Source organism: Accipiter gentilis, chromosome 23 (genome assembly GCF_929443795.1).
Source record: "Accipiter gentilis chromosome 23, bAccGen1.1, whole genome shotgun sequence".
NCBI classification, from domain to species: Eukaryota; Metazoa; Chordata; class Aves; order Accipitriformes; family Accipitridae; genus Astur; species Astur gentilis.
The window spans coordinates 4,991,369-5,018,444 of NC_064902.1; the positions used below are offsets into that span (position 1 = coordinate 4,991,369).

The 27,076-nt window shown below is 58.9% G+C and overlaps 4 protein-coding genes across 6 annotated transcripts in view; all 4 read left to right on the plus strand.

Annotated features, from left to right (window-relative positions):
* Positions 1–4,925: 4,925 nt before the first annotated feature.
* Positions 4,926–8,535, plus strand: LOC126049913 (PHD finger protein 7-like). Its single transcript, XM_049827040.1, has 11 exons — positions 4,926–4,968; positions 5,302–5,393; positions 5,483–5,584; positions 5,864–5,988; positions 6,072–6,234; positions 6,341–6,447; positions 6,670–6,783; positions 6,936–7,054; positions 7,238–7,284; positions 7,417–7,665; positions 8,056–8,535. The coding sequence occupies exons 1-11, from the start codon at positions 4,926–4,928 to the stop codon at positions 8,254–8,256; spliced, it is 1,362 nt and encodes a 453-aa protein (XP_049682997.1). The 3' UTR covers positions 8,257–8,535.
* Positions 8,536–11,053: 2,518 nt separating this feature from the next.
* On the plus strand, positions 11,054–14,143 carry LOC126049914 (PHD finger protein 7-like). The gene is made up of 9 exons (XM_049827041.1): positions 11,054–11,096; positions 11,301–11,521; positions 11,611–11,712; positions 11,992–12,116; positions 12,352–12,621; positions 12,839–12,952; positions 13,105–13,223; positions 13,407–13,596; positions 13,921–14,143. The coding sequence occupies exons 1-9, from the start codon at positions 11,054–11,056 to the stop codon at positions 14,141–14,143; spliced, it is 1,407 nt and encodes a 468-aa protein (XP_049682998.1).
* A 2,440-nt stretch (positions 14,144–16,583) lies between these two features.
* Positions 16,584–19,996, plus strand: LOC126049915 (PHD finger protein 7-like). Its single transcript, XM_049827042.1, has 11 exons — positions 16,584–16,626; positions 16,831–17,051; positions 17,141–17,242; positions 17,522–17,646; positions 17,730–17,892; positions 17,999–18,105; positions 18,330–18,443; positions 18,596–18,714; positions 18,898–18,944; positions 19,077–19,325; positions 19,716–19,996. The coding sequence occupies exons 1-11, from the start codon at positions 16,584–16,586 to the stop codon at positions 19,914–19,916; spliced, it is 1,491 nt and encodes a 496-aa protein (XP_049682999.1). The 3' UTR covers positions 19,917–19,996.
* Positions 19,997–20,354: 358 nt separating this feature from the next.
* The window catches only part of RNF123 (ring finger protein 123), a 52,342-nt gene continuing 45,620 nt past the window's right edge, over positions 20,355–27,076 (plus strand). Inside the window, exons 1-4 of one of the 3 annotated variants that reach the window (XM_049826513.1) lie at positions 20,355–20,391; positions 22,812–23,005; positions 24,059–24,143; positions 26,678–26,757. In XM_049826513.1, coding sequence (XP_049682470.1) covers positions 22,924–23,005; positions 24,059–24,143; positions 26,678–26,757 — 247 coding nt within the window. In that variant the 5' untranslated portion in view covers positions 20,355–20,391; positions 22,812–22,923. Of the gene's footprint in view, positions 20,392–20,813; positions 23,006–24,058; positions 24,144–26,677; positions 26,758–27,076 lie in introns of those variants that run through there. The other 2 variants (XM_049826512.1, XM_049826514.1) reach the window with 2 other exon arrangements.

Consider the following 27,076-nt stretch of genomic DNA (forward strand, 5'->3'; position numbering starts at 1 on the left):
CACCACCTGCCTCATCTGCCTGGACCTTGTGGAGGAGAGAAAGTCCTACGGCACCATGGTGTGCCCAGCGTGCAAACACGCCTGGTTCCACAGGGGCTGCATCCAGGTAGGAGCCGTTCCCTCGCCCCCGGGATTTGCTCGCCCCCGGGGCACGGCAGGCGCTCGGCAGCACCAGGGCCTCACTCGCGCCCCTTACGTTTCTCCTCCTGCAGGGACAGGCTCTGTGCGCTGGCATTTCTTGCTTCCAGTGCCCACTCTGTAGAGATAGGGACCACTTTCTCTCGCAGATGCTCACCATGGGGATCCGAATCCCCTTGAGGTTGGTGTCCTTCTGGCCGGCTCACAAGACAGGAGGCTGCAAGCGCTGTGCCGCGCCAGGGGCTGCCCCAGCAGCCCTTCCTGGCCCTCCGCTGTCCTGCGAGTCTGGGCTTCAGCTTCACGGAGGAGCTGGAAACAGGGCGGGGGGGGGGCGAGCAGGGACGCCCTGCATCTCCCTTATGCCGGGGCAGCAGGGGCTCATCCATTTTCCTTTCTCCATCAGACTGCCATCATGGGAGAACAGGCGTGCATACGCAGAACTGGGCGAGAGGCACAGCCGCTGCGATGCCAGGGAGTGCCTTTGTCCCAGAGGCAGGGAGCAGGCAGAGCAAGAGGGGTAAGTTGCCAAAGCTGCACCCTGGGGCTCTGTACGAGAACCCTGTCTCACCAAGGGCTCGAGGCGCGAGGACCGAGACCGAGAGCTTGGCCAGACAATCCCGTGCTGCGGTCACTTTGTCCTCACAGCCATGAACCCGTTTGCTTCCCCAGGCCCTGGCAACTGCTCCTGTGCTGCTCCTGCGCTGCCGAGGGCACCCACAGACGCTGCTCCGACTTGACGAGCAGCACGGCCAGCTGGGAGTGCGACGCGTGTGCTGGCCTGGGCACCGGTAAGAGGCAAAGCACCCGGCTGCCCCTGGGCTGGGGCCAGGGGCCAGGCAAGGCCTGGCAGCAGGACCCCAGGGTGGGCCTGGCAGAGCCTCTCTGCTCTAGGAGGGCTGGGGGCACCGCTCTGGCCTATCCTGCCCCGGGCCTGGGGGCCGTGCCCTTGACCTTCGTGCTTCCCCTTACAGCCTCCAGTGCCAGCTCGGAGCTCGCCGGCCCCAGCGCTGCCAGCCAGGCAGGATCGGGGCAATCGCTCAGGTCTCCAGCACCGCAGACCAGCAGCCCCAGCACCGCCAGCCAGCTGCCATCAGGGTCCTCCTGCAGGTCCTCACCGTCGGAGACCAGCAGCCCCAGCACCGCCAGCCAGGCGGCATCGCGGTCCTCCTGCAGCTCCCCGCCACTTCAGGGCAGCAGCTGCTCCAGCCCCCCTGGGCCCGTGCGGATGCGAGACTGCTCCCGCTTGCAACGCCGGGCCCAACATCCCTACAGCGGGCCCGGAAGATGCCATGAGAGGAGCCGTGTGCCAGCACCAAGTGCTGAGAGCAGCACCCCCAGCCAGGCGGCACCGGGGCCGTCCCACAGCTCCCCGGCACCCGAGACCAGCAGCCCCAGCACCGCCAGCCAGCTGCCAGCGGGGTCCTCCTGCGGCTCCCCACCGCCGGAAACCAGCAGCCCCAGCACTGGGAGGCAGGTGGCATTCGGGCCACCCCACGGCTCCCTGGCACCGCAGACCAGCAGCCCCGGCAATGGGGCATCAGGGCCGTCCCAAGGCCCCCCAGTGCTTGAGGGCAGCAGCCGCTCCAGCCCCCCTGGGCCCGACCGCGTGCAAAAGAGCTCCCGCTCGCAACGCCGGGCCCAACACCCTTACAGCCGGCCCAGAAGACGCCGTGACAGGATCCGTGAGCCAGCACCAGGCACTGAGACCAGCACCCCCAGCCAGGCGGCGCCGGGGCCGTCCCACAGCTCCTCAGCACCTGAGACCAGCAGCCCCAGCACCGCCAGCCAGCTGCCAGCGGGGTCCTCCTGCGGCTCCCCAGCGCTCGACAGCAGCAGAAGCTCCAGCTCCCCTGGGCCCGTGCGGATGCGAGACCGCTCCCGCTTGCAACGCCGGGCCCAACATCCCTACAGCCGGCCCGGACGCCGCCACGGGACCAGCCGTGCGCCATCCCCGAGCGCTGGTCCTGATCCCCCTCCACCCGTACAATAAAGTTGGACGTGAATCTCTGCGCTGGTACATTCCACTCTCATTCGTCGGCTTCCTCCTCCTCCACCTCTCCCTTTCTTGGGGGGCAGCCTTAGGGGCTGGGCCCAGAGCGTTGTCTTCTCCCTGGTGCTTGGCAGCACCTTCCCCAGACCTCCCTCCTCGCGGGCTGCCCTTGGCCAGCTGCCCCGCGCCATGGCCGTGGCCTTCGGCTCTCTGTCCCCGCTGCCGGGAGGGTGGCCCTGCACGGCCCACTCGGCGCCACCGCCCGTCTCTGGCAATGTGGGCTGTGCCCCCCCCAGCCGGCATGGCCCTCACGGCTCGCCCCCCAAAATCACGCGCCCTGGCCCCAGCGACTTTTGACACGCTTCATTTCTGTCTCCTTCTCGATAAGGCTATAACCCATTTCCCATCCTCGTTGCCCAGGTGGGTCTGAACTGGGGCAAAGTGGCAAAGCTCCTTTTCTTGGAAAGTTGAGGTCGGTGTTGCGAGAGACTGAAAGAGTTAATGTCTCAAACGTTGGGGTAGGGCAAGTTCTGCTTAAAGACATAGCCTGCACAGCAAGGAACCAAGGTGAAAAGCCCATCAGCTCAGACATCAGCAACAGGAGAGGGAGGGCGTGCTGGAGGATGCGCAGCTCCCTCTTCTGATGAGCTCTTCTGATACAAAGATCAAACAGTGGCCCTGTCTGCAGGGAAGGAGAAGTTACTCCACAAACGACCCCCAAGCCCAAAGGCTCACAGCCTGCTCATTAACCTGACAAGTTCGGGTGCCTGCCCAAAGGAGGGGCAAGGATGATAAAAGGACACAAACTGAAGCCCCGGGTGCACAAGCCCACCGGGACTCTTACCGAAAAACTCGGAATAAAGAACTTATCAACACACATTTAGTGCAGATAAGCAGGCACTTCTTTATTGATGGCCGGGTGCGCGGGTGCGTCCCCTCAAAAAACCACGCACGCCTGAACACCAAAATCATACACCTTATATTGAACTTATTCATTCATATTCATTAGATTTCCGAGAAATGTTATGCATATTTATTAGATTTCTGGGAAGTTATTAGCATATGTTAATGTCCTTTACGCATGCGCATTGAAGGTCCCTGGTGGTCTTCTAGAGTCCTCTGGTGGTCTTTCATAGTCTTCCTCACTTGTCCGCTTCTTGACCTCCTTTAGGTGATTCTGCGCAGTTCGGCCCTTGGCAGGTAACTAACTGTTTCTTGGCGGATAACTACAAGTTGCTTCATAAAGAACTTATCAGTTTCCATTAATTTAAAATTCTGACATCTTATACATTCTTCTAGGTTATAATATACTCCTACTAATCAACACTATATCCAAATCATCTTCAATCTTAAGCTTGTTATCCAAGTTCTAAATGTTCCTACTAGATGATTTTGGCCAATTCCTCCGGCCTTGGTACCGGCTTATACAGAGGATTTCACAGCAGCTGTTGGTTGTTGGTTAAATGTATAAAATGCAATAGAGATACATAATTCTATATTCCTATTAACATTGAATATGATTAATTCTAACTAATAACAAATCAATAACAAATCAGTAACAGGACTAGACCCCTCGGCTGACCGGACACCTCAGCTGACTGAACCAACGCTGGACCCAGGACCAGTGAAATCTTTCTCTCTTCCTTTTTCTCTCTGTCTTCTTCTCTCTTCCCTTTTCCTTTGCCACAATCCCTACACCTCATCCGTTTCAAGATATAAACTGTTGACCAAGTCTGAGACTAAGAGTGGATCCAGCCGCCCCTAGACCCTTCTCTGAGGAGGAGTCTGGAAAGCAAGGGGGTCTGCTCTGAACCTCCTGACTCAACGGGAGGGATCTCCTTATTCCCTCAGTTGATGTATATGGTTACACGGTTTACAGAAGTAGTCTGATGCCAATTCCTGTTGTGAGAAACCCTGCCACCTACTACCACGCCTCCCCAGTTCAGCTGGCTTCGGTCATGAACAAAATCTCTAACCGATCGTTTGGTGTCGTTTCACCTTAATTTAGCCCGAGGGAATTTCAAATTAAACACGACTCCCTGGTCTGTCCAGTCTGGGTCGTGACAGGCCCTCACTGCTCGCCCCCCAAAATCACGCGCCTACCTAACCTAAATCTCCCTTGCCGCAACTTGAGGCCATTGCCTCTCGTCCTAACTCCAGCCACCTGACAGAAGAGACCACCACCCACCTCACTACAACCCCCCTTCAGGTAGTTGTAGAGAGCGACAAGGTCTCCCCTCAGCCTCCCCTTCTCTAGCCTAAACAGCCCCAGCTCCCTCAGCCGCGCCGGTGACGTGGCTGCCGAGGGCTCGGGCCCCCGCCTCGGCACTTCGCAGCCACCCCGGTGACGTGGCTGCCGAGGGCTCGGGCCCCCGCCTCGGCTCTTCGCAGCCACCCCGGTGAGGCGGTGGCCGCCTCAGAGCGGGCGGCAGGTGGCCGAGGGCGTCCCTGCCCGTCGTCGGGGCGCGCGCAGGCCAGCGGTGCTGATGTCACAGTGGCCACTGTGACCCGCGGGGGCAAGCCCACAAAAAGGAGCGCTGGGCGCAGGCCGCCCGTCAGTGCGACCTGGTGAGGTGAGGAGAGGGCAGGGGAGGGACGGGGCTGGTGCGGGGCTGCCGAGGGAGGAGGGGGGCCCCGGGCCTCGGGGCGCTGGGCCTGTGCTGCAAGCTCAGCCGCCTCTGGCTTCTCCCTCGCCCGCGCCCCGCTTCTCCCTCAGAGTCAGCAGGGGAGCATTTGGAGGAGACGCCCGGCGCTGCTGGGACAGGGACTCTCCAAACGCTCACCGTTGACGTGCGCCATGTCCGCAAGCAAGCAGCAGGCCCCCGACTCGATGGAGCAGGGTGAGAGCAAAGTAGCCCTCCCGCGGCGTAGCAGAGGGCTTGTCGGGGCGGTCGGCGTGGGGCCGAGAGCGGTGGCAGGGGGAGGCAGGAGCTCCCCGACCACCCCGGGGCAGGGCCCCTCCTGCCCTCAGCCAGCGGGGCCCAGGCTGGGCAGTGGGCACCTGCTGGGACCCCCGTGCCTGCAATGCCCCCTTCCTCTCCAAGGCCTCCAGCCCTGCCCAGCAGCCAGCTCGGCAGGGGCAGAGCAGGCCCTCGGGGGCAATCCCTCAGGGACGCTTCCCCCGGCCCCGCAGAGGTGCTCATTCCCAGTGGCGTTTGCTCTCTCCCCTCCAGCATGCCTGCTGTGTCGCCGGGCAGAGGCGGACCCGGGTCTCTGCGGGGACAAAGTGGAGAAGCGAGGGCTCTGTGCCCACGTGTTTTGCCTGGTGAGTTACGCCGGGGCTCCCTCCAGCTTGCCGACAGGCAGTCCCTGCCACGCTCTCCTCAGCACCTCCTCCTCTTTTCTCTGCTGCAGCTTTTTGCCAGTGGGCTTTTTCAGCGAGGGGCCAGGGAAGCAGGACTCGTGGGATTTCTCCCCGAGGATATTCGACGTACAGTCGCGCGGGCAGCGCAGAAGGTGAGCACCTGACAAGACTGGGGAGATCTGTGCCGGGAGAGGTTTGCGGGAGCCTAGCCTAGACCCGAGAAAGAAATCCCAGCCCTTCCAGCCGGCTCTGGGGCAGGAGTCTTGCTCCCAGCAGCTCCACAGAGGCTCCAGCACAGGAGCCTCCTCCGACAGGCGCATCTGCGGGGTGTGACCCAGCAGCGGCCACATCCTGCGCCCTGCCTGGAGGCGTGGGGCTGGCCGTGGCGGCCCTGGGGCTGCCGCTGATGGGGGCTGCTCTGCTCTTTCCAGCACTGCTTCGTCTGTGGCGAGAGTGGGGCCGCCATCTCCTGCTGGCGGGGGAGCTGCGAGCGCAGCTTCCATCTCCCCTGTGCCGTGGAGGGTGGATGCGTCACCCAGTTCGCTCTTCAGTACAGGTACCTCCTCTCCCCTCCTCGCTGCCACCTGGGGAAGGAGCCAGCCCTTCTCACCTCGCCCATCCCTTTCCTCTTGCCCCCAGGGCCTTCTGCTGGGAGCACCGCCCAGAGCAGGCAGTGGAGGCGGTTCCGGAGGAGAACACCACCTGCCTCATCTGCCTGGACCTTGTGGAGGAGAGAAAGTCCTACGGCACCATGGTGTGCCCAGCGTGCAAACACGCCTGGTTCCACAGGGGCTGCATCCAGGTAGGAGCCGTTCCCTCGCCCCCGGGATTTGCTCGCCCCCGGGGCACGGCAGGCGCTCGGCAGCACCAGGGCCTCACTCGCGCCCCTTACGTTTCTCCTCCTGCAGGGACAGGCTCTGTGCGCTGGCATTTCTTGCTTCCAGTGCCCACTCTGTAGAGATAGGGACCACTTTCTCTCGCAGATGCTCACCATGGGGATCCGAATCCCCTTGAGGTTGGTGTCCTTCTGGCCGGCTCACAAGACAGGAGGCTGCAAGCGCTGTGCCGCGCCAGGGGCTGCCCCAGCAGCCCTTCCTGGCCCTCCGCTGTCCTGCGAGTCTGGGCTTCAGCTTCACGGAGGAGCTGGAAACAGGGCGGGGGGGGGGCGAGCAGGGACGCCCTGCATCTCCCTTATGCCGGGGCAGCAGGGGCTCATCCATTTTCCTTTCTCCATCAGACTGCCATCATGGGAGAACAGGCGTGCATACGCAGAACTGGGCGAGAGGCACAGCCGCTGCGATGCCAGGGAGTGCCTTTGTCCCAGAGGCAGGGAGCAGGCAGAGCAAGAGGGGTAAGTTGCCAAAGCTGCACCCTGGGGCTCTGTACGAGAACCCTGTCTCACCAAGGGCTCGAGGCGCGAGGACCGAGACCGAGAGCTTGGCCAGACAATCCCGTGCTGCGGTCACTTTGTCCTCACAGCCATGAACCCGTTTGCTTCCCCAGGCCCTGGCAACTGCTCCTGTGCTGCTCCTGCGCTGCCGAGGGCACCCACAGACGCTGCTCCGACTTGACGAGCAGCACGGCCAGCTGGGAGTGCGACGCGTGTGCTGGCCTGGGCACCGGTAAGAGGCAAAGCACCCGGCTGCCCCTGGGCTGGGGCCAGGGGCCAGGCAAGGCCTGGCAGCAGGACCCCAGGGTGGGCCTGGCAGAGCCTCTCTGCTCTAGGAGGGCTGGGGGCACCGCTCTGGCCTATCCTGCCCCGGGCCTGGGGGCTGTGCCCTTGACCTTCGTGCTTCCCCTTACAGCCTCCAGTGCCAGCTCGGAGCTCGCCGGCCCCAGCGCTGCCAGCCAGGCAGGATCGGGGCAATCGCTCAGGTCTCCAGCACCGCAGACCAGCAGCCCCAGCACCGCCAGCCAGCTGCCATCAGGGTCCTCCTGCAGGTCCTCACCGTCGGAGACCAGCAGCCCCAGCACCGCCAGCCAGGCGGCATCGCGGTCCTCCTGCAGCTCCCCGCCACTTCAGGGCAGCAGCTGCTCCAGCCCCCCTGGGCCCGTGCGGATGCGAGACTGCTCCCGCTTGCAACGCCGGGCCCAACATCCCTACAGCGGGCCCGGAAGATGCCATGAGAGGAGCCGTGTGCCAGCACCAAGTGCTGAGAGCAGCACCCCCAGCCAGGCGGCACCGGGGCCGTCCCACAGCTCCCCGGCACCCGAGACCAGCAGCCCCAGCACCGCCAGCCAGCTGCCAGCGGGGTCCTCCTGCGGCTCCCCACCGCCGGAAACCAGCAGCCCCAGCACTGGGAGGCAGGTGGCATTCGGGCCACCCCACGGCTCCCTGGCACCGCAGACCAGCAGCCCCGGCAATGGGGCATCAGGGCCGTCCCAAGGCCCCCCAGTGCTTGAGGGCAGCAGCCGCTCCAGCCCCCCTGGGCCCGACCGCGTGCAAAAGAGCTCCCGCTCGCAACGCCGGGCCCAACACCCTTACAGCCGGCCCAGAAGACGCCGTGACAGGATCCGTGAGCCAGCACCAGGCACTGAGACCAGCACCCCCAGCCAGGCGGCGCCGGGGCCGTCCCACAGCTCCTCAGCACCTGAGACCAGCAGCCCCAGCACCGCCAGCCAGCTGCCAGCGGGGTCCTCCTGCGGCTCCCCAGCGCTCGACAGCAGCAGAAGCTCCAGCTCCCCTGGGCCCGTGCGGATGCGAGACCGCTCCCGCTTGCAACGCCGGGCCCAACATCCCTACAGCCGGCCCGGACGCCGCCACGGGACCAGCCGTGCGCCATCCCCGAGCGCTGGTCCTGATCCCCCTCCACCCGTACAATAAAGTTGGACGTTAATCTCTGCGCTGGTACATTCCACTCTCATTCGTCGGCTTCCTCCTCCTCCACCTCTCCCTTTCTTGGGGGGCAGCCTTAGGGGCTGGGCCCAGAGCGTTGTCTTCTCCCTGGTGCTTGGCAGCACCTTCCCCAGACCTCCCTCCTCGCGGGCTGCCCTTGGCCAGCTGCCCCGCGCCATGGCCGTGGCCTTCGGCTCTCTGTCCCCGCTGCCGGGAGGGTGGCCCTGCACGGCCCACTCGGCGCCACCGCCCGTCTCTGGCAATGTGGGCTGTGCCCCCCCCAGCCGGCATGGCCCTCACGGCTCGCCCCCCAAAATCACGCGCCCTGGCCCCAGCGACTTTTGACACGCTTCATTTCTGTCTCCTTCTCGATAAGGCTATAACCCATTTCCCATCCTCGTTGCCCAGGTGGGTCTGAACTGGGGCAAAGTGGCAAAGCTCCTTTTCTTGGAAAGTTGAGGTCGGTGTTGCGAGAGACTGAAAGAGTTAATGTCTCAAACGTTGGGGTAGGGCAAGTTCTGCTTAAAGACATAGCCTGCACAGCAAGGAACCAAGGTGAAAAGCCCATCAGCTCAGACATCAGCAACAGGAGAGGGAGGGCGTGCTGGAGGATGCGCAGCTCCCTCTTCTGATGAGCTCTTCTGATACAAAGATCAAACAGTGGCCCTGTCTGCAGGGAAGGAGAAGTTACTCCACAAACGACCCCCAAGCCCAAAGGCTCACAGCCTGCTCATTAACCTGACAAGTCCGGGTGCCTGCCCAAAGGAGGGGCAAGGATGATAAAAGGACACAAACTGAAGCCCCGGGTGCACAAGCCCACCGGGACTCTTACCGAAAAACTCGGAATAAAGAACTTATCAACACACATTTAGTGCAGATAAGCAGGCACTTCTTTATTGATGGCCGGGTGCGCGGGTGCGTCCTCTCAAAAAAACACGCACGCCTGAACACCAAACTCATACACCTTATATTGAACTTATTCATTCATATTCATTAGATTTCCGAGAAATGTTATGCATATTTATTAGATTTCTGGGAAGGTATTAGCATATGTTAATGTCCTTTACGCATGCGCATTGAAGGTCCCTGGTGGTCTTCTAGAGTCCTCTGGTGGTCTTTCATAGTCTTCCTCACTTGTCCGCTTCTTGACCTCCTTTAGGTGATTCTGCGCAGTTCGGCCCTTGGCAGGTAACTAACTGTTTCTTGGCGGATAACTACAAGTTGCTTCATAAAGAACTTATCAGTTTCCATTAATTTAAAATTCTGACATCTTATACATTCTTCTAGGTTATAATATACTCCTACTAATCAACACTATATCCAAATCATCTTCAATCTTAAGCTTGTTATCCAAGTTCTAAATGTTCCTACTAGATGATTTTGGCCAATTCCTCCGGCCTTGGTACCGGCTTATACAGAGGATTTCACAGCAGCTGTTGGTTGTTGGTTAAATGTATAAAATGCAATAGAGATATATAATTCTATATTCCTATTAACATTGAATATGATTAATTCTAACTAATAACAAATCAATAACAAATCAGTAACAGGACTAGACCCCTCGGCTGACCGGACACCTCAGCTGACTGAACCAACGCTGGACCCAGGACCAGTGAAATCTTTCTCTCTTCCTTTTTCTCTCTGTCTTCTTCTCTCTTCCCTTTTCCTTTGCCACAATCCCTACACCTCATCCGTTTCAAGATATAAACTGTTGACCAAGTCTGAGACTAAGAGTAGATCCAGCCGCCCCTAGACCCTTCTCTGAGGAGGAGTCTGGAAAGCAAGGGGGTCTGCTCTGACCCTCCTGACTCAACGGGAGGGATCTCCTTATTCCCTCAGTTGATGTATATGGTTACACGGTTTACAGAAGTAGTCTGATGCCAATTCCTGTTGTGAGAAACCCTGCCACCTACTACCACGCCTCCCCAGTTCAGCTGGCTTCGGTCATGAACAAAATCTCTAACCGATCGTTTGGTGTCGTTTCACCTTAATTTAGCCCGAGGGAATTTCAAATTAAACACGACTCCCTGGTCTGTCCAGTCTGGGTCGTGACAGGCCCTCACTGCTCGCCCCCCAAAATCACGCGCCTACCTAACCTAAATCTCCCTTGCCGCAACTTGAGGCCATTGCCTCTCGTCCTAACTCCAGCCACCTGACAGAAGAGACCACCACCCACCTCACTACAACCCCCCTTCAGGTAGTTGTAGAGAGCGACAAGGTCTCCCCTCAGCCTCCCCTTCTCTAGCCTAAACAGCCCCAGCTCCCTCAGCCGCCCCGGTGACGTGGCTGCCGAGGGCTCGGGCCCCCGCCTCGGCACTTCGCAGCCACCCCGGTGACGTGGCTGCTGAGGGCTCGGGCCCCCGCCTCGGCTCTTCGCAGCCACCCCGGTGAGGCGGTGGCCGCCTCAGAGCGGGCGGCAGGTGGCCGAGGGCGTCCCTGCCCGTCGTTGGGGCGCGCGCAGGCCAGCGGTGCTGATGTCACAGTGGCCACTGTGACCCGCGGGGGCAAGCCCACAAAAAGGAGCGCTGGGCGCAGGCCGCCCGTCAGTGCGACCTGGTGAGGTGAGGAGAGGGCAGGGGAGGGACGGGGCTGGTGCGGGGCTGCCGAGGGAGGAGGGGGGCCCCAGGCCTCGGGGCGCTGGGCCTGTGCTGCAAGCTCAGCCGCCTCTGGCTTCTCCCTCGCCCGCGCCCCGCTTCTCCCTCAGAGTCAGCAGAGGAGCATTTGGAGGAGACGCCCGGCGCTGCTGGGACAGGGACTCTCCAAACGCTCACCGTTGACGTGCGCCATGTCCGCAAGCAAGCAGCAGGCCCCCGACTCGATGGAGCAGGGTGAGAGCAAAGTAGCCCTCCCGCGGCGTAGCAGAGGGCTTGTCGGGGCGGTCGGCGTGGGGCCGAGAGCGGTGGCAGGGGGAGGCAGGAGCTCCCCGACCACCCCGGGGCAGGGCCCCTCCTGCCCTCAGCCAGCGGGGCCCAGGCTGGGCAGTGGGCACCTGCTGGGACCCCCGTGCCTGCAATGCCCCCTTCCTCTCCAAGGCCTCCAGCCCTGCCCAGCAGCCAGCTCGGCAGGGGCAGAGCAGGCCCTCGGGGGCAATCCCTCAGGGACGCTTCCCCCGGCCCCGCAGAGGTGCTCATTCCCAGTGGCGTTTGCTCTCTCCCCTCCAGCATGCCTGCTGTGTCGCCGGGCAGAGGCTGACCCGGGTCTCTGCGGGGACAAAGTGGAGAAGCGAGGGCTCTGTGCCCACGTGTTTTGCCTGGTGAGTTACGCCGGGGCTCCCTCCAGCTTGCCGACAGGCAGTCCCTGCCACGCTCTCCTCAGCACCTCCTCCTCTTTTCTCTGCTGCAGCTTTTTGCCAGTGGGCTTTTTCGGCGAGGGGCCAGGAAAGCAGGACTCGTGGGATTTCTCCCCGAGGATATTCGACGTACAGTCGCGTGGGCAGCGCAGAAGGTGAGCACCTGACAAGACCGGGGAGCTCTGTGCCGGGAGTGGTTTGCGGGAGCCTAGCCTAGACCCGAGAAAGAAATCCCAGCCCTTCCAGCCGGCTCTGGGGCAGGAGTCTTGCTCCCAGCAGCTCCACAGAGGCTCCAGCACAGGAGCCTCCTCCGACAGGCGCATCTGCGGGGTGTGACCCAGCAGCGGCCACATCCTGCGCCCTGCCTGGAGGCGTGGGGCTGGCCGTGGCGGCCCTGGGGCTGCCACTGATGGGGGCTGCTCTGCTCTTTCCAGCACTGCTTCGTCTGTGGCGAGAGCGGGGCCACCATCTCCTGCCGGGAAACAGGCTGCAACCGCAGCTTCCATCTCCCCTGTGCCGTGGAAGGTGAATGCGTCACCCAATTCTTTGGGCTCTACAGGTAAGGTCAGCTGGCCCCCACAGGAGACGCTGCTTCCTTTCAATCCTCTTCTGCCAGCATCAGCCAAACAGGGAAGGAACCCGCAGTGACATTTCAGAACAGCCAGTCTCAGGCATAGCCACAGCCAGACAAAGTCTGGGGCTCCTTCACACCTCATTTCCCCTCCTTGCCGCCACGCCACTAGGGAAGGAGCCAGCCCTTCTCACCTCGCCCATCCCTTTCCTCTTGCCCCCAGGGCCTTCTGCTGGGAGCACCGCCCAGAGCAGGCAGTGGAGGCGGTTCCGGAGGAGAACACCACCTGCCTCATCTGCCTGGACCTTGTGGAGGAGAGAAAGTCCTACAGCACCATGGTGTGCCCAGCGTGCAAACACGCCTGGTTCCACAGGGGCTGCATCCAGAATCAGGCTATGCACACTGGCTTCTCCTGCTTCCAGTGCCCACATTGTCAAAATGAATATCGATTTCTGATGCAAATGCTCACCATGGGGATCCGAATCCCCATGAGGTTGGTATTTTTATTTCACAGCTCAAAAGTGAGAAGGATGCATGCGCTGTGCCCTGCCAGGGGCTGCCCCAGCAGTCCTGGCCCTCCGGTGTCAGTCTGGGCTTCAGCTTCATGGAGGAGCTAGAAATGGGGCAGGGGAGGATGCGCAGGGACGCCCTGCATCTCCCTTATGCCGGGGCAGCAGGGGCTCACCAATTTTCCCTTCCTTCACCAACAGAGGACCATCATGGGAGGATGATGGAGCCTACGAACAATTATATGAGAGGCATAGCCGCTGCGATGCCAGGGAGTGCCTTTGTCCCCAAGGCAGGGAGCAGGCAGAGCAAGAGGGGTAAGCTGCTAAAGGTGCACCCTAGGGCTCTGTATGGGAACCCTGTCTAACCAAGGGCTTGAGGCACAAGGACGGAGACCAAGAGCTCAGCCAGATAATCCCATGACGCAGTCACTTTGTCCTCACAGCCATGAACCCGTTTGCTTCCCCAGGCCCTGGCAACTGCTTCTCTGCTGCTCCTGCGCTGCCGAGGGCACCCACAGACGCTGCTCCTTCATGAAGCATAGCACAACTAGCTGGGAGTGTGATGTGTGTGCTGGCCTGGGCACCGGTAAGAGGCAAAGCACCCGGCTGCCCCTGGGCTGGGGCCAGGGGCCAGGCAAGGCCTGGCAGCAGGACCCCAGGGTGGGCCTGGCAGAGCCTCTCTGCTCTAGGAGGGCTGGGGGCACTGCTCTGGCCTATCCTGCCCCGGGCCTGGGGGCCGTGCCCTTGACCTTCGTGCTTCCCCTTACAGCCTCCAGTGCCAGCTCGGAGCTCGCCGGCCCCAGCGCTGCCAGCCAGGCAGGATCGGGGCAATCGCTCAGGTCTCCAGCACCGCAGACCAGCAGCCCCAGCACCGCCACCAAGGCAGCATCGCAGTCCTCCTGCGGCTCCCCACCATCGGAGACCAGCAGCCCCAGCACCGCCAGCCAGGCGGCATCGCGGTCCTCCTGCAGCTCCCCGCCACTTCAGGGCAGCAGCTGCTCCAGCCCCCCTGGGCCCGTGCGGATGCGAGACTGCTCCCGCTTGCAACGCCGGGCCCAACATCCCTACAGCCGGCCCGGACGCCGCCACGGGACCAGCCGTGCGCCATCCCCGAGCGCTGGTCCTGATCCCCCTCCACCCGTACAATAAAGTTGGACGTGAATCTCTGCGCTGGTACATTCCACTCTCATTCGTCGGCTTCCTCCTCCTCCACCTCTCCCTTTCTTGGGGGGCAGCCTTAGGGGCTGGGCCCAGAGCGTTGTCTTCTCCCTGGTGCTTGGCAGCACCTTCCCCAGACCTCCCTCCTCGCGGGCTGCCCTTGGCCAGCTGCCCCGCGCCATGGCCGTGGCCTTCGGCTCTCTGTCCCCGCTGCCGGGAGGGTGGCCCTGCACGGCCCACTCGGCGCCACCGCCCGTCTCTGGCAATGTGGGCTGTGCCCCCCCCAGCCGGCATGGCCCTCACGGCTCGCCCCCCAAAATCACGCGCCCTGGCCCCAGCGACTTTTGACACGCTTCATTTCTGTCTCCTTCTCGATAAGGCTATAACCCATTTCCCATCCTCGTTGCCCAGGTGGGTCTGAACTGGGGCAAAGTGGCAAAGCTCCTTTTCTTGGAAAGTTGAGGTCGGTGTTGCGAGAGACTGAAAGAGTTAATGTCTCAAACGTTGGGGTGGGGCAAGTTCTGCTTAAAGACATAGCCTGCACAGCAAGGAACCAAGGTGAAAAGCCCATCAGCTCAGACATCAGCAACAGGAGAGGGAGGGCGTGCTGGAGGATGCGCAGCTCCCTCTTCTGATGAGCTCTTCTGATACAAAGATCAAACAGTGGCCCTGTCTGCAGGGAAGGAGAAGTTACTCCACAAACGACCCCCAAGCCCAAAGGCTCACAGCCTGCTCATTAACCTGACAAGTTCGGGTGCCTGCCCAAAGGAGGGGCAAGGATGATAAAAGGACACAAACTGAAGCCCCGGGTGCACAAGCCCACCGGGACTCTTACCGAAAAACTCGGAATAAAGAACTTATCAACACACATTTAGTGCAGATAAGCAGGCACTTCTTTATTGATGGCCGGGTGCGCGGGTGCATCCCCTCAAAAAACCACGCACGCCTGAACACCAAAATCATACACCTTATATTGAACTTATTCATTCATATTCATTAGATTTCCGAGAAATGTTATGCATATTTATTAGATTTCTGGGAAGGTATTAGCATATGTTAATGTCCTTTACGCATGCGCATTGAAGGTCCCTGGTGGTCTTCTAGAGTCCTCTGGTGGTCTTTCATAGTCTTCCTCACTTGTCCGCTTCTTGACCTCCTTTAGGTGATTCTGCGCAGTTCGGCCCTTGGCAGGTAACTAACTGTTTCTTGGCGGATAACTACAAGTTGCTTCATAAAGAACTTATCAGTTTCCATTAATTTAAAATTCTGACATCTTATACATTCTTCTAGGTGATAATATACTCCTACTAATCAACACTATATCCAAATCATCTTCAATCTTAAGCTTGTTATCCAAGTTCTAAATGTTCCTACTAGATGATTTTGGCCAATTCCTCCGGCCTTGGTACCGGCTTATACAGAGGATTTCACAGCAGCTGTTGGTTGTTGGTTAAATGTATAAAATGCAATAGAGATATATAATTCTATATTCCTATTAACATTGAATATGATTAATTCTAACTAATAACAAATCAATAACAAATCAGTAACAGGACTAGACCCCTCGGCTGACCGGACACCTCAGCTGACTGAACCAACGCTGGACCCAGGACCAGTGAAATCTTTCTCTCTTCCTTTTTCTCTCTGTCTTCTTCTCTCTTCCCTTTTCCTTTGCCACAATCCCTACACCTCATCCGTTTCAAGATATAAACTGTTGACCAAGTCTGAGACCAAGAGTAGATCCAGCCGCCCCTAGACCCTTCTCTGAGGAGGAGTCTGGAAAGCAAGGGGGTCTGCTCTGAACCTCCTGACTCAACGGGAGGGATCTCCTTATTCCCTCAGTTGATGTATATGGTTACACGGTTTACAGAAGTAGTCTGATGCCAATTCCTGTTGTGAGAAACCCTGCCACCTACTACCACGCCTCCCCAGTTCAGCTGGCTTCGGTCATGAACAAAATCTCTAACCGATCGTTTGGTGTCGTTTCACCTTAATTTCGCCCGAGGGAATTTCAAATTAAACACGACTCCCTGGTCTGTCCAGTCTGGGTCGTGACAGGCCCTCACTGCTCGCCCCCCAAAATCACGCGCCTACCTAACCTAAATCTCCCTTGCCGCAACTTGAGGCCATTGCCTCTCGTCCTAACTCCAGCCACCTGACAGAAGAGACCACCACCCACCTCACTACAACCCCCCTTCAGGTAGTTGTAGAGAGCGACAAGGTCTCCCCTCAGCCTCCCCTTCTCTAGCCTAAACAGCCCCAGCTCCCTCAGCCGCCCCGGTGACGTGGCTGCCGAGGGCTCGGGCCCCCGCCTCGGCACTTCGCAGCCACCCCGGTGACGTGGCTGCCGAGGGCTCGGGCCCCCGCCTCGGCTCTTCGCAGCCACCCCGGTGAGGCGGTGGCCGCCTCAGAGCGGGCGGCAGGTGGCCGAGGGCGTCCCTGCCCGTCGTTGGGGCGCGCGCAGGCCAGCGGTGCTGATGTCACAGTGGCCACTGTGACCCGCGGGGGCAAGCCCACAAAAAGGAGCGCTGGGCGCAGGCCGCCCGTCAGTGCGACCTGGTGAGGTGAGGAGAGGGCAGGGGAGGGACGGGGCTGGTGCGGGGCTGCCGAGGGAGGAGGGGGGCCCCAGGCCTCGGGGCGCTGGGCCTGTGCTGCAAGCTCAGCCGCCTCTGGCTTCTCCCTCGCCCGCGCCCCGCTTCTCCCTCAGAGTCAGCAGAGGAGCATTTGGAGGAGACGCCCGGCGCTGCTGGGACAGGGACTCTCCAAACGCTCACCGTTGACGTGCGCCATGTCCGCAAGCAAGCAGCAGGCCCCCGACTCGATGGAGCAGGGTGAGAGCAAAGTAGCCCTCCCGCGGCGTAGCAGAGGGCTTGTCGGGGCGGTCGGCGTGGGGCCGAGAGCGGTGGCAGGGGGAGGCAGGAGCTCCCCGACCACCCCGGGGCAGGGCCCCTCCTGCCCTCAGCCAGCGGGGCCCAGGCTGGGCAGTGGGCACCTGCTGGGACCCCCGTGCCTGCAATGCCCCCTTCCTCTCCAAGGCCTCCAGCCCTGCCCAGCAGCCAGCTCGGCAGGGGCAGAGCAGGCCCTCGGGGGCAATCCCTCAGGGACGCTTCCCCCGGCCCCGCAGAGGTGCTCATTCCCAGTGGCGTTTGCTCTCTCCCCTCCAGCATGCCTGCTGTGTCGCCGGGCAGAGGCTGACCCGGGTCTCTGCGGGGACAAAGTGGAGAAGCGAGGGCTCTGTGCCCACGTGTTTTGCCTGGTGAGTTACGCCGGGGCTCCCTCCAGCTTGCCGACAGGCAGTCCCTGCCACGCTCTCCTCAGCACCTCCTCCTCTTTTCTCTGCTGCAGCTTTTTGCCAGCGGGCTTTTTCAGCGAGGGGCCAGGGAAGCAGGACTCGTGGGATTTCTCCCCGAGGATATTCGACGTACAGTTGCGCGGGCAGCGCAGAAGGTGAGCACCTGACAAGACCGGGGAGATCTGTGCCGGGAGAGGTTTGCGGGAGCCTAGCCTAGACCCGAGAAAGAAATCCCAGCCCTTCCAGCCGGCTCTGGGGCAGGAGTCTTGCTCCCAGCAGCTCCACAGAGGCTCCAGCACAGGAGCCTCCTCCGACAGGCGCATCTGCGGGGTGTGACCCAGCAGCGGCCACATCCTGCGCCCTGCCTGGAGGCGTGGGGCTGGCCGTGGCGGCCCTGGGGCTGCCGCTGATGGGGGCTGCTCTGCTCTTTCCAGCACTGCTTCGTCTGTGGCGAGAGTGGGGCCGCCATCTCCTGCTGGCGGGGGAGCTGCGAGCGCAGCTTCCATCTCCCCTGTGCCGTGGAGGGTGGATGCGTCACCCAGTTCGCTCTTCAGTACAGGTACCTCCTCTCCCCTCCTCGCTGCCACCTGGGGAAGGAGCCAGCCCTTCTCACCTCGCCCATCCCTTTCCTCTTGCCCCCAGGGCCTTCTGCTGGGAGCACCGCCCAGAGCAGGCAGTGGAGGCGGTTCCGGAGGAGAACACCACCTGCCTCATCTGCCTGGACCTTGTGGAGGAGAGAAAGTCCTACGGCACCATGGTGTGCCCAGCGTGCAAACACGCCTGGTTCCACAGGGGCTGCATCCAGGTAGGAGCCGTTCCCTCGCCCCCGGGATTTGCTCGCCCCCGGGGCACGGCAGGCGCTCGGCAGCACCAGGGCCTCACTCGCGCCCCTTACGTTTCTCCTCCCGCAGGGACAGGCTCTGTGCGCTGGCATTTCTTGCTTCCAGTGCCCACTCTGTAGAGATAGGGACCACTTTCTCTCGCAGATGCTCACCATGGGGATCCGAATCCCCTTGAGGTTGGTGTCCTTCTGGCCGGCTCACAAGACAGGAGGCTGCAAGCGCTGTGCCGCGCCAGGGGCTGCCCCAGCAGCCCTTCCTGGCCCTCCGCTGTCCTGCGAGTCTGGGCTTCAGCTTCACGGAGGAGCTGGAAACAGGGCGGGGGGGGGGGGCGAGCAGGGACGCCCTGCATCTCCCTTATGCCGGGGCAGCAGGGGCTCATCCATTTTCCTTTCTCCATCAGACTGCCATCATGGGAGAACAGGCGTGCATACGCAGAACTGGGCGAGAGGCACAGCCGCTGCGATGCCAGGGAGTGCCTTTGTCCCAGAGGCAGGGAGCAGGCAGAGCAAGAGGGGTAAGTTGCCAAAGCTGCACCCTGGGGCTCTGTACGAGAACCCTGTCTCACCAAGGGCTCGAGGCGCGAGGACCGAGACCGAGAGCTTGGCCAGACAATCCCGTGCTGCGGTCACTTTGTCCTCACAGCCATGAACCCGTTTGCTTCCCCAGGCCCTGGCAACTGCTCCTGTGCTGCTCCTGCGCTGCCGAGGGCACCCACAGACGCTGCTCCGACTTGACGAGCAGCACGGCCAGCTGGGAGTGCGACGCGTGTGCTGGCCTGGGCACCGGTAAGAGGCAAAGCACCCGGCTGCCCCTGGGCTGGGGCCAGGGGCCAGGCAAGGCCTGGCAGCAGGACCCCAGGGTGGGCCTGGCAGAGCCTCTCTGCTCTAGGAGGGCTGGGGGCACCGCTCTGGCCTATCCTGCCCCGGGCCTGGGGGCCGTGCCCTTGACCTTCGTGCTTCCCCTTACAGCCTCCAGTGCCAGCTCGGAGCTCGCCGGCCCCAGCGCTGCCAGCCAGGCAGGATCGGGGCAATCGCTCAGGTCTCCAGCACCGCAGACCAGCAGCCCCAGCACCGCCAGCCAGCTGCCATCAGGGTCCTCCTGCAGGTCCTCACCGTCGGAGACCAGCAGCCCCAGCACCGCCAGCCAGGCGGCATCGCGGTCCTCCTGCAGCTCCCCGCCACTTCAGGGCAGCAGCTGCTCCAGCCCCCCTGGGCCCGTGCGGATGCGAGACTGCTCCCGCTTGCAACGCCGGGCCCAACATCCCTACAGCGGGCCCGGAAGATGCCATGAGAGGAGCCGTGTGCCAGCACCAAGTGCTGAGAGCAGCACCCCCAGCCAGGCGGCACCGGGGCCGTCCCACAGCTCCCCGGCACCCGAGACCAGCAGCCCCAGCACCGCCAGCCAGCTGCCAGCGGGGTCCTCCTGCGGCTCCCCACCGCCGGAAACCAGCAGCCCCAGCACTGGGAGGCAGGTGGCATTCGGGCCACCCCACGGCTCCCTGGCACCGCAGACCAGCAGCCCCGGCAATGGGGCATCAGGGCCGTCCCAAGGCCCCCCAGTGCTTGAGGGCAGCAGCCGCTCCAGCCCCCCTGGGCCCGACCGCGTGCAAAAGAGCTCCCGCTCGCAACGCCGGGCCCAACACCCTTACAGCCAGCCCAGAAGACGCCGTGACAGGATCCGTGAGCCAGCACCAGGCACTGAGACCAGCACCCCCAGCCAGGCGGCGCCGGGGCCGTCCCACAGCTCCCCAGCACCTGAGACCAGCAGCCCCAGCACCGCCAGCCAGCTGCCAGCGGGGTCCTCCTGCGGCTCCCCAGCGCTCGACAGCAGCAGAAGCTCCAGCTCCCCTGGGCCCGTGCGGATGCGAGACCGCTCCCGCTTGCAACGCCGGGCCCAACATCCCTACAGCCGGCCCGGACGCCGCCACGGGACCAGCCGTGCGCCATCCCCGAGCGCTGGTCCTGATCCCCCTCCACCCGTACAATAAAGTTGGACGTTAATCTCTGCGCTGGTACATTCCACTCTCATTCGTCGGCTTCCTCCTCCTCCACCTCTCCCTTTCTTGGGGGGCAGCCTTAGGGGCTGGGCCCAGAGCGTTGTCTTCTCCCTGGTGCTTGGCAGCACCTTCCCCAGACCTCCCTCCTCGCGGGCTGCCCTTGGCCAGCTGCCCTGCGCCATGGCCGTGGGCTTTGGGCCTTGCTGGCCCTGCAGCCAGCTCGGTTGCCTCAGGGGAAGTTCACGCCCACCCCCGGGACCGGGTGTCTCTGCCCCTGACCCCGGGAAGGCGGCCCGGCCCGGCCCGGGACGGCCTGATCGCGGAGCGCCGCCCCCGGCGCGGCGCGGCCCGCCCGGCGCTGCCGCCCGTCTCCTGGCAACGCGGGCCGCGCCCGCCCGCCCGGCATGGCCCTCGCCGCTCGCCGTAGCTCGGCGGCGGCGGCGGCGGCGGCGCGGCCGGGCCGGCGGTGAGTGCGGCGTCCGTCGGGCCTGGGCCGTCCCTGGCTCCCCTGGTCCCGGCCCGGGCCCAGGCCCAGGCCCAGGCCCAGGCCCCGGCAGCGCGGGTCCCCCACTGGGCCCGAGCCGGGCGCTGCCCCTTTCTCCGCGGGGCTGGGCTCCGGGCAGGGGGGTCTCGGGGAGTGTCGTCCTGTTTTGGGGGGGGGAAGGCGCCTGATTTGGGTCCTTCCGCGCCGGGCACGGCTGTCTGGGCTTTGGGGTTTGTGGGCAGGTGTAGGGGCGACCCGGGGTTTGGGGGTGTTTGTGGGGCATGGAGGGTGCAGCTAGGTTGGGGGGGGTGTCAGTGGCTCCAGGCAGTGCCGCCCAGTTTCGGGGGTGTTTCTGGGTTTGGGGGTGTCTCTGGGCTTGGGGCATGCCAGCAGCTTAGGGGGTGCTGGCGGCTGTGGGATGTGCCTGGTTTAGGGTCGGTTCCTAGATTTGGGGTATGCTGCCCGGTATTTCTGTTTTGGGGGTGCTGCCAGGCTGGGGGTGCCACAGAGACCTGCGCTTGTGATCAACGCAGAGGAGTTTCCCGAGCGGCGCGGGGGCCTCTGCCGCCCGGCTGGCTGGCTGTCTCCCCGCCGGCTTCATCCCCACTGCCCTGGCGAGAGCGGGAGGGCTCGGTCAGCAGCTGCTGGACGAAGCTGTGTTTGCTGGCCCAGCTGTCGGCCTCCTCGCCTGCCTCCGGTTGGCTCAGTTTAAGATCTGGCTTCGCCTGTGTTGTTTATTCGGCCCTTCTGCTGGAAGCTGCTTATCATTGCCCAGGGATGGGAGTTTAACCCATGGCCCAGCGCAGATCTGGGTGTCTTTGTCGGAGCTGTTGGGGCCAGTTTTGTGAATCGCGCATGGGAGCAATGAAGGGGCAGATGTGTGTCCCCCTGCTCTGCCCTTTCTCTGACCTGTTGAAAGCAGCATCTGCTCCAAGGGAAAAAAACCCTGGCACTTCAGCAGTGCCAGCAGTGCATCTCGTACAGTGCCCGTGTGGCAGTGCCAGTGCACTCTCTGCCTGGGCATTTAGGCTGTTTCAGCAGCACGAGTCAGGCCGGCCACTCTTGGGAAGAGCTAGGGGCGCTCCCCACCATCCTTGGGTGTTTTTATCTTGTGCTGACAGAGGTGAAATCATGTCTCTCGTATTTAGAGTACTTTTAGGGTAGTACACATTGTGCTGTCTGCTCTGCTTTGGTAGTAAATGATGTGTTTCTGTTTATAGTTTAATTGTTTATTCCTTGTTTTGAGTCTCTGATGCAGATCGTTCAGGGTCATTGATCCAGGCTGTTTTTTGCTTTGTTCCTGTGGTTTCACTTGGCACTGCTGCAGGAGGGACGCCGAGCAGTGCTGCTCCACTGCTGGATGCTGGGGTGGCCCCGAGGAAAGGGGCGTTAGGAAATCCTTTCCCAAGCCTAGCTGAAGCTCAAGTGATCTTCTGCCAGTGGAGTTGCCATGGCACTTGTGTCACTTAGCAAGTTCACTAACTTTTCTTGGGTTCACCTTAGTTTCTGCTCTGTACGAGACTGCCAGCAAGCATTTAATTCCCGCAGTCTTTACTCATGTTGCATCTTCCTGTCGCAAAGCAGTTTGTCAGATGGCTGTCTAGTGAATAAGAGAGACTTCCAGTGATGGTCAGCTATTGGGGCAATCAGAAGTAGAAGAGGGCTGTAACCTAACATTTTGAAGCTGGATGGAACTAGCAACTTGAATTTATTCTTTTTGTCCTGGCACATGTCAGATCAGCTCTCATAGCTTTCTTTGCACTCTAGTGATACCAGGAAGGGTCATGAATCTTTAGTCTCGTGGTAGGTTTTTACCTGTAAACACTTCTGCGTACTTCTACCTGCATCTGCTTTTATCCCTGTAAAACTGACAGCTGGCTCTTTTGCTTTGTAGTCAGTTATATTCTTTTGTAGTCCAGTTCATCTGCATTTGTCTCATTCCTTCTCCGTCTCTCTCTGTTTTGCATAGCGGAATAATCTAATAAACTTGTTAAACCAAAGATTAACCAGGTGCATATTCCTGTCTTAATGAATACAGCGTGGGAGAGAAAGGCGGAAGTGTCTCATCAGGACATGAGTAGAAGTGCAATGCTGTTGCCAGTTTCGGCGGTGGTTGGCAGTGGTGGTAGCCGTGGCCCTGTACTGGCTCAGTGTTTCTGGCTCAAACTTGGTGCAAAGGTTGCCTGTGTTTCTGGCTTGGTTCTGCCTGTGCCTTTGGTTGGAGTGGGGTCTATGTGGTTATCTGGAGTGTGGCTTAATGCCTTGTCTACTTTGGGAAGATTTTGAGCTGTTGGACAGGTGGGACTGAGAGCAGGTTGGCAGGAAGTTGGCTTTGGGCTCTTGTATGATGTTGCTAATGCGAGGTCTCTGGCTATTTTTTGGCTTCTTCTTGTTCAATCCAGGTACATCAATCTCCAAGAAAGGGAGAAGTCTAAAGGCAGCATCCTCCCCAGCAAGTTTTGTTTTAGGCGTTTGTCCATCTTATGTCCGCTCTGGAAGTGGTGCCTGTGAAGAATGACGTCAAGAGGTGCTGGGACTACTTTCTCGAGGAAGAACTACAGGCTGAGCACTGAGCCAGAGAAGTCCAAGGTCACAGGTATGGGCCTGTATGTGCCATGTAAAAGCAGGACCACTGTGGATCGGGTGAGCGCCCCTTGCCTCACTTGAGATCAGCTGCTTTCCAGTTGCAGTTACCTTGCTGATATGAGGTGTGGTGGGGCTGAAACTGAGTAAATCCCTGAACTGAGATGAGATTTTGGGAGGGATGTTCCTGTAGTACTAAGGACTCCAGAAGCTTATGTCACAGTGCCCTTTCTTTGGCATACAGCCCTGCCTTGTGAGGCTGGAGAATGTCGTGTTGCCTGCCTTTGTCCCATCTGATTCAGGGAGTTCCCCTTCCAGGATTAACAGTTTGTCAAGTTCTCAGATTGTCAACTTCCTTTTCTGGGAAGTTTTGGTACCTGCTAGGCAGTCTGTTTCATTTTGGGCTCACTAATCCAGCAGAATTGTGCTTATGAGACCATAAATCTGGCATTTGAGGGCACTGTTGCACCCAGAAATAAAGCATGCTGCATCAGTGTGACACAGGATTGTTTTGCACGATGAAAGCTAAAGTGAGGCATACATCATTAAAGAGGACTGTGGGTTAGATGACATGAGCTGCATCTGCAAACCTTTCTATTTCAGCATCTTATAGTGCAGTTAAGAGATGGAGGTACCTAAAATGTCCCCGGTATGAATAGGACATCAGGAATTGCAATAGTGATAAGATTTTTTTTTTTTTTTAATGAAACTGGATTCCCACCTCCGGCTTTTGAAGCTGCTTTATCTGTAATTAGTGCAGCAGAATTCCTGAGGATGTAGTTCCACCTGTGGATACCAATTTATAGTCTCCCATTTTCTATTGTAGAGCAGCTCAAATTGAAAGAGCCCTTGTTGCAGAGATGCACCCCATAATGCTGGACTCTTTGGCTGCTAGTGAAGACAGTAAGATGATGAATGACTTCTTGAAGCTGTGTTTTCCACTGTACTGATCTGCAGACTTGAACATCATCTTCCCATAGTTAACAGTTTCTTGCTTGTACATGAAATTAATGTTTGAGTTTACCTCCTGACTCCCTAAGCTTATTTCCTTTCTGTTTTTCACAAGGGATTGTGAACAGCAGGCTGCTGAATGATTATCTACATCGCGTCTTTACCAATGCTGATGGGAACCAGCCTGCAGCTGCTTACAGGTATCGGACTTCTTCTCATTCACTAGATGGCAAGCGATGCTGTATCAGTCGCCAGATATACAGCACTGCGGTGAAAGGAAAGATCTTTTAGTGCCACACAGTGATCTTTGTTAAAAGCACAGCAGCCCCGTGTTACAGAAATGACTCTCAGGTCTTGTGCTTTAATGGCTTTTCCAAATTGCAGGGCTTGCTAGGAAGGATTCTTCAGAATTTTTTGTATGAAAAACCCCATACACAAAATCACTAGGCAATATTTCTGAAATAAATAGGCAAGTAGGCGTTCACCTTATTATTCCTGTTCCCTCTTTACTTGTAAGGAAGTGCAAAATGCACAGGTTTTACGTACAGGAATGAAAAATAGGTTGTCAGTGCCCTGTAAGCTTAAAGCAAGGCTATTACTGATATATGGAATGTCATACATTTCTCAGGCTGTGGAACTGTTAGTACTTTTATTATTACGAGTCACCAAAGGAAAAGAAATGGAAAGTTCCTGGTTGGTGTCTGTTTTCTTCTATTTGTTTTCAGTTCTCCTTCATCTTGTAGCCCAGAAACTTGTAGCTGTGGATGAGAAAAATTTCCCTTGCATTTAGCTCTTTTGACAGAGGCAAGTCAGACAGGTTCAGGGCAGGTACGAGTGTGGTAGAGCAAGGCAGTCGTGTAGCTCCTGCTGGTTGGAAGTGCTGCAGAGTGGCTGGGGTCACATTCCACAGGCTATACTTAGTACTGCCAGCTCAAATGTGAGCTCAGAGCTGCTAAAAATAGCTCTTGGGCCTCTCCGCTCTTGGTGAGCTAGGGTTATGGCAGGGGAGTGCAAAGTGGGTCGTGTTACTTTGCCATGAGCTCTCCTGCCAGCCTGCCTTGGAATATTCCATCTACCTGACCGTTTTGGTTTTCAGTATTTCTAATTTCTTTGCCTGGTGATATTGATAGTTTGTTGGGCTGGTCTCTGTTTTTCCCTGCCTTCCACCCTTTTCCCTGGACTTGGCTATTTGGTAGAAAACCCAGCAGCAGTCAAATAGGTCTTGAAAAAAACATTGACCATATGAGAGCAACTTTTATGGTATGACATCTTGTCTTTGGAGGCCTAAATTCCTCACAGAGGAGCTCACTGCAGACATCTCTCTGGCTGCCTCATGTTCTTCTAACCTTCTTCTAGAACTCCTCCTCCATGCTAGCTGGTGATTAAGCTGCTTTGCTAAACCTATCCTCTCTCTGCCAACCAAAACTGATTCTTTGATTCCACTTCTGTGCATCTTCACATCCATCAGGCTTTCAAAAGGTCTTTCACCACAGTCTTGGGGAAAACCCTAGTCCTGGAGAAGTGGGAAGTTGTTCCACTGATGGCTTTGGAAATGGGAAGCAGGGATAGGAGCAACTAGCAACTCTTACAGTAAAAGGAGATCCTGCTGGGGTCCCTCAAAGACCTGCAAAACAACCTGTGTTGTTCTGTGTACCCTTGGGAGACTTGGAAAGGGAGAGAGCATGAGGGGGAAAGTTTGCTGCTGTTACAAAGCTATTTAGAGCAATGTAAGGGTAAAGTGGCTGTAACAGTGACTGGGTAGTGAAATGGTCTATGAAACTCAGTGTAGGGAAATGCAAAGTAATGTACTGAAAGGGGAACAGCCTCAACGTTGTGCATAAAATGATGGGCCCTGGGCTGATTTTTACAGCATAGGAATGAGATTGGGGTGGGAATACTAAGTCAGAAAAAGAAAGTAGGAAGTTAGGAATTGTTGGGAAAGGCATGTACAATAAGGAAAATTATTATGCCACTGAATCAATTTGTGGTTTACCTTCGTCTCGAGTATCATGTGGTTCTGGTCTTGCCAACTCCAAAAGGGTATTTTAGAGCTGCAGAGGTTTGGAGGAAGGGTAAAAGCAAGTCAGATGTATGGAATGGCTCTTGTACAAGAAACAGCTAAGTAAACTAGCTTTGGAAAGAGAGAACTAGTGGAGGGCAGTATGAAGAAGTTCTCTAAAATAGTGGCCCAGAGGGTGTGCATGAGAGACTTCTCCTCAGTGTGAAAACAAAGTGGGTTTGGTTGTTGTCAGAGAGAAGATGCTGGGCTAGCCTGACCTATGTCTGAACTGCTACAGCTGCTGGTATGGTCTTCTCTCTTCTTTTATATTATGAAATACTTGGGGGAAAAAAGGGATCCTGACTTATGCTGTGTTTGTATGATGCTGACTGCAGCGAAGTCGTGGTCCACAGTTGTTGGTAGTACAGCTGGTTTCTTACTGCCACTGTACCACAGTACGGTTTCTTACTGCCACAAAATACTCCTGAGCAGACTGAAGACTTTAAGATCCTTTGTTAACTGCTTTGCTTATTGACACTATATTTGGTTCATTCATTGCCCCAACATGCTGGGCAACAAATTCCTCGGGTTCATGACAAGAAACACAGATCGACAGAACTTCACGGTTCATGTCTCACAGCACAGGACTGTGCGGGCACATATATCTGGGCTGAAACTCTTTAAAACTTGGAGATGGAGTTTTGTGAAGAGTTCCTGTGCATGTTTATTCCCTAGAAAGCACCTGACGTTCCAGAACCTGCAGGAGCACCTTGATCGATTGCTAGCAGAGGAGAATGGCTCCGAAGACAGTCGAGGTAGGAGGCACTGAGTGTCTGTCCAATTTTTGCTGCTGCTTGTGCTGCCTAATTGGGAGGACAAGTTGTATCATGAAAGGCAGTTCTCTGAGTGAGCATTGTTCTGCCCTCCTGTGCTCTAATTTGTCATACCTTTAAATCCTGCCTGTGAGGAGCTCATCAGTCAGCCCTGGAGCAGGTCTGCTTGCAGATGGAGGAGGCATATTTCCAGGCGAAAATGCCTGGAAAAGCAGGTTTGGGCCAAATGTTGGAGATATTTCACTGATAATGATATGCAGAGCCATTGCTGTGACCAGCAGTGTGAAGTGCTGTCCTCAGT